A 5363-nucleotide genomic window follows, 5' to 3' on the forward strand; every position below is an offset into this window, starting at 1 on the left:
TGCCACCCAAAGACCAGGCTATTCTTTCTCGGCTCTGTCTGGGCATCTCCCTCACTCTTGGTCAGACCAGCAGTTGAGGCCCTGACCTTGGGGCCTGAGGCACAGACCTTGGGGCCCTGTGTTTTGTGCAACACAGCAACTTCTTGCTCACATCCTTTCTGGCCCTCCGTGAAACCCGTGTTTTACAACACTCCTCCTCTGGGCTCCTGCGTTCTCAGTGAAACTCAGAAGGAAAAGAGAAGCAAAGGTGACCCTTTCCCTGACGTTTTTCTGTCAAGATACGATGGAGGTTAGAGGGAAAGTGTTCAAGCCTGGGCATGGGCAGCGCCGGGTCTCTGCTCCTGTTCTGTCTTGGCTGAGTCCCTTGTTCCACGATTTGTAGAAGAGAGAGTAGCATGGAATGACCCAGGGACTTTCTCCTCTAACCCTGAGTGAGCCTGCCTCTCTTGGGCGCCCTTGCAGGCAGAGCGAGGCCAGCTCCACCCAGGCTCACCCAGCTCTATAAAGGGCCTCCCAGCAGCCGCCTTCAGGACGTTCCCTCCCCGCCCTCCGGTGCCATGAGGCTCTGTCTGTCTGGGGTGCTCTTCCTCCTGGTGATCTCACTGCCTCTAGGTAAGCTGGGAGGTACAGGTCTGGTTATGAAAGTGGGGCTCTCTTGGGGACTGTGGTACTTACAGCCCCTGTGGGTAGAAGCCCGGCAAGGGGACCCCAGTATCAGATGCACCCTCAGGCGAGGAATGGAATCGGGTTAGCAGTCTTCAACCCCTGCCCTTCGCCTCTGTCACTCCATCCCGGAGGCCTGCCGGAGCTCGGGAGAGGGGAGCGGCCCCACAGCAAGCAGGTTGCTGTCCAGCTGTCCAAGCCCCTCCCTCCCCTCGCCCTCCTCCGCTTGGCCTCAGACTCGGTGGCCCTCGCCGAGTGTAGTGGGAGGTGAGAGAATGGCGTCCAGAGAGGAAATCACAGAAATAATAAAATATCAGCAGGAAGAGAAGGCAGGCCTAGGGTTTCTCCCAGCCTCTCGAAGAGGGATTTTTCTTTTCTGTTTTTCTTTTCAACCTTCAGGGGAGAGTGTCTTTGGAAATGATGGCGTGAACATTCCCTTTTGTACGAATCTCGGTGGCAGATGTTTTCTTGGCTGTCCAGTTGGATGGAAATGGGTTTCCTTCTGTTACAGCTTGCTTTCCTGTTGCACGGAACTGAAGAAAAACAAACCACCCCAGGTCAAAGAGCACTACTGACCTTCACTTCCTGGGTCCAATTAAAAGATTCGAGAATGGCTCAAATGACGAAATCTTCCGTCTTTGTGTAAGCATCCTTAATGAACCATGGTAGCATACGGAGGTCAGACCCTCACCAGCTTACTGGGAAAATTTCAGAAGCCTTTTGTAAAGGGGCACGGCTATGAAAGGCATCTTCTGTTTCATTCAGTTTTGTTTCGCCCTCTCATCTCCAACACTAATTCCTCTTTCAAGTTCAAATTCAATTGATTAACACATGACTACCAGTCCAAAGATATAATCTTAGCTGAGCTGAACAGCAACGACTTACCAGGTGGCAGTCACAATTTCAAGTGGCCTAAATATATTTAAATCACTTCATGTGCACAACAAAGTTTATTCTTTCTCCCATTTTGCAGTTAAAGAAACTTTCCAGTCACACAAGTAGCAAGAGTTACTTAGCACTGGGTTTGAACCCAGATAGTGGTTTTTTAAAAATATTTTATTTATTTATTTTTAGAGAGGGGAAAGGAGAGAAAAGGGAGGGCAAGAAACATCCAAGTGTGGTTGGCTCTCACATGCCCCCCACTGGGGACCTGGCCTGCAACCCAGGCATTTGCCCGGACCAGGAATCGAAGTGGCAACCCTTTGGGTCTCGGGTCTATGCTCAGTCCACTGAGCCACACCAGCCAGAGCTGAACCTAGATAGTCCTGATCCACTGTCTTCACTGTTGAGCAAGCCCACCTCTCAGTTGCTAAGTACAGGAATTGAGCTGGAAGTGTAGGTGGTGGTGTGTAGCGACTGCAGACTGCCACCCAATGAGAAGCCCAGAATCCAACAGGTCCATGAAACTCCAAGCCCCTCAACAATCTTCCTAAGGCTTTACCGCTATAACGCTCCTGGTGGCTAAGTTGCATGTGTGACTCTACTCAGGGGCTCTGATGATCCAAGCCCAGTGTTACCCCAAGAGTCCACACACCAAACACTGCTCCTGTCACCACTGCAGGGTCACAGTGGACCAGGCACCCTCCCTCTTCGTGTTGCTGCAGCGCTGTTCCCGCAGCACTTCCCCACCCCCTCCCCAGGGGCCCCACCCAAGGCAGAGGTCGAACATCTTTATCAAGACCCTTGTCATTATCTTCTCAGAAAGAAAAAACCAGCAGGTGGGGGGGGAGGGGGCAGGAGCGGGTTCCCTTCCCAAGGACATGCCTGAAGGAAACCTGTCTGAAGGACCAGTGCTGGATGCTAACCTCTCAGGCCCCTGCACACCGGTAGTCCTCCAGAAGAAACCAGGATTGTTCACGAGTCCGCAGGGAAAGCCTCCTAAGGCAGCAATGTGGGATTATGTCAAGAGAAGTTCTGTGAGGTCAGGTACCTGTATTGGATCGTTTAAATCTAACCCTTAACCTAAATAAAAGGAGAAGGGCTACAAAAGCTCACAAAAGCAGTATCAATGCAGTGAAATTAAATAACAAAAAATTGGCAAAGAAAACTAGGGGAAGGGAAAGAGCGAATGTTCTCTCACCAGCGAGAGGGGGACGAAGTTGGAGACCACTCTCGCGCATGAAGCTGTGCCCCTGTGTGTCCTTCTCAGCCCCAGTTCCTGTTCTTCCACCGGCCACAAGCCTGGGAGCCACGGGCTGGGGCCTGAGATGAGCCACCAGGACTCTGCACAACGGAAGCAGGTCCTATCGTCTCTATAGCAGTTGTTGTTATGTCACCATCACAGGGATCGTGCCAGACCCTACCTCTCAGGCTCCGCTGAGAAAGAAATGCCAACCAGCCATAAAGTAGGCAATAAAGAGCTTTGTTGGGGTTTGTGCACCAGGGAGAGGTTCTCCAGGTCTGCAGGATGAGGCCGGGAAAAGTCACGTCCAAGCAGGGAATGTAGTGGGGTTTTATTTTCGTTGGCCCCCTGTGGGAGCTGGGGATTGGTGCCCTCTGAACAAAGCAGCAATACAGCATCGGTGGTCTCTTCCTCGGACTCGGGTTACTGTGAGGATGTCCGTCTTGGCAAAGTCCAGCCGGAGCTTCCTCCGACCCCCGCCCACCCTAACAAGAACATTCTATTAGCAAAACTAGCTACTTCCTCCTCTTGGGCACTCGGAGTTCCAGCCCAACAGAAGAAACCTCTCGCGTCTCCCCAGACCGGCCTTTGGCAGGGATCATGTGTCCCCAACCTCCACGATGATGAGCCACAGTGCGGGGCACATACCCAGACATCCTGGCAGACGGGCCTGAGCCCAGTGTGGCTGGGGGACCACAGGCAGACATCGGGGCTCAGGCCTGCTGGAAGGTACAGTCCACTGCAGCAGCTCAGAGGCTGGGTGCCCTGCGTTTTGCCCCTCCAGAGTGACTGCAGAGAGGCAGCAAAGCCCACCTGTCAGACCCAGACGCGGCGCCCTACACAACAGCCTGTGCCTCGCAGGTCTTCCCCACCAGCCCCAGCAGGAAGAGTCTAACTCCGTAAGACATGAAGGACTTTTGAATCGACCTGTTGGCTCACAATGCCTTCGACATATGCTGGTGATTCAGGCAGTTTTGTTTTGTTTGTTTGTTTTTTTCTCAAATGACACACTATGTCAGCTCTCCTTACAGTCTCTGAAGACAAGAGCAAGCACACCATGATGGAACTGGTGAGAGCAGTAGTTACTTAAGCTCCCCCTGAAAAAAAAAAACACTCAAATGCTACATATTTACAGCGTATTTCAGCAAAGCCAGCCCTAGAGTGTGGGCTGCAACAGGTAATGCTGATGGCCACACGCCAAAGTACAATGACTTGACTATTTCAGACCTCAGGTTTCCTCTGGGTTGTGGCTTCTTAACTCAGACTGGACTCAGTACCAATGGGAAACACAGGAAGGAATGACTGTGAGCTCTGGATATTCGCCCAAGTCCCTTGTCCTGATTTCTAAGGTTGTAGGTGAAGAAGTCTCAGAATTTTGTTCCCTGGAATTGGAGCAGATGACTCCACAAATAGCCAGTCCATCAAGTGAGCTGATGGGCTAAAATTTTTCACAGCCTGGAGTGCAGGTGGAGAGACCAACATTCAGAGCAAAGCTGGGGCTCCACACAGGTATCACCAGGCCCTGTCTGTGTCCTGACCCAGGAGAGGAGGCCCCTGGGCCCTCTGAGAACTCTGTGAGCACCAAAAGGGATCCCCTAGTTCCTAGAGGTTGTTCGAAAAGGTTAGAACAGCACGAACCAGAACTCGGGAGGAACCAGCCCCTTGAATAGGACCATAAGACAGGGATGCTTAGCCTCGGACACTGAAACTCTGAAAGGGCTTTATGATTTGAACCTTTTCTAAAAAATTCCTTTCCTCCCTGTTTTCTTCTGCCAGGGCTGCAGTTAACTCTTCCGGAGTAACACTCTTTCCAGCCACCAGGTGGCAGCCTTGATCCATTTTGCTCCCCCTCCGAAACATAACAACTACTGTGAGCACCCGCTGAGTGCACGCCCCTAGTGTCTTCTCTCACGTCCTGCTTGACAATCAGTTACTTCATTTCCTTTGAGGTCTCACTTAGAGTCAGCATTCAATAAAAAAAGAAAAAAAAAAGTACATTGATAAAGGCAGCAGTCCCTGGGTGCTGTGATTTCTCCACAATAATGTCCACTCTCCAGAGTACTCTGTAACCTTTGTTTCCAGGACAGGACAGTCTACAGAAATAAAGCACAGAGACGTGGAAGCTGTGGCCCTAGCCACCCAGCAAGTGGGAGTCAGAGCCCACACAAAAATTCAAGCCAAGGATGAGAGCAACGAGTGTCCTAACCGTAGATCGTAGATCAGCGGAGTGGTCACAGGCTGGGTGAGGAGGTACCAAGGAAGCAGGCGCTCCCGTGTGGCTGGGTCTGACCAAGTGAGGCACTGCCTATTGAGGCAGCAGCCACGGGAAAGCGCAGCCCAAGGCAGCTCCCTCGTCTGAACACGCACACACACACACTCACACACACACACACACACACACACCGCAATGCCTGCATCCAGAAAGGTCCTTAGAAATGACCTCTACAGATTGGAAAATGGAGGCCAGGTGTGGGAGAGGGTGGAGAGGAGGGGATGGGCTTGCCTAGGATCCCCACTCTCGTGAGGCCCGGAACCAGCAGAGACCCAAGGTCTTCTGAGAGGCGGCTGGAGCTCCAGA

At 52.1% G+C, this 5363-nt stretch overlaps 1 protein-coding gene across 1 annotated transcript; it reads left to right on the forward strand.

Annotated features, from left to right (window-relative positions):
- Positions 1–557: 557 nt before the first annotated feature.
- DEFB136 (defensin beta 136) lies at positions 558–1238 on the forward strand. Its single transcript, XM_037042756.1, has 2 exons — positions 558–612; positions 1063–1238. The coding sequence occupies exons 1-2, from the start codon at positions 558–560 to the stop codon at positions 1236–1238; spliced, it is 231 nt and encodes a 76-aa protein (XP_036898651.1).
- Positions 1239–5363: the final 4125 nt, after the last annotated feature.

The sequence above is a fragment of the Sturnira hondurensis genome, unplaced genomic scaffold (assembly GCF_014824575.4).
Source record: "Sturnira hondurensis isolate 20B ecotype Veracruz unplaced genomic scaffold, ASM1482457v3 Scaffold0003693, whole genome shotgun sequence".
Taxonomy (NCBI): Eukaryota; Metazoa; Chordata; class Mammalia; order Chiroptera; family Phyllostomidae; genus Sturnira; species Sturnira hondurensis.

Coding starts and splice junctions, on each gene's coding strand:
- DEFB136 (XM_037042756.1), top strand. CDS start 558: ATGAGGCTCTGTCTGTCTGGGGTGCTCTTCCTCCTGGTGATCTCACTG. Junction 613..1,062: donor GGTGATCTCACTGCCTCTAG/GTAAGCTGGGAG, acceptor TTCAACCTTCAG/GGGAGAGTGTCTTTGGAAAT.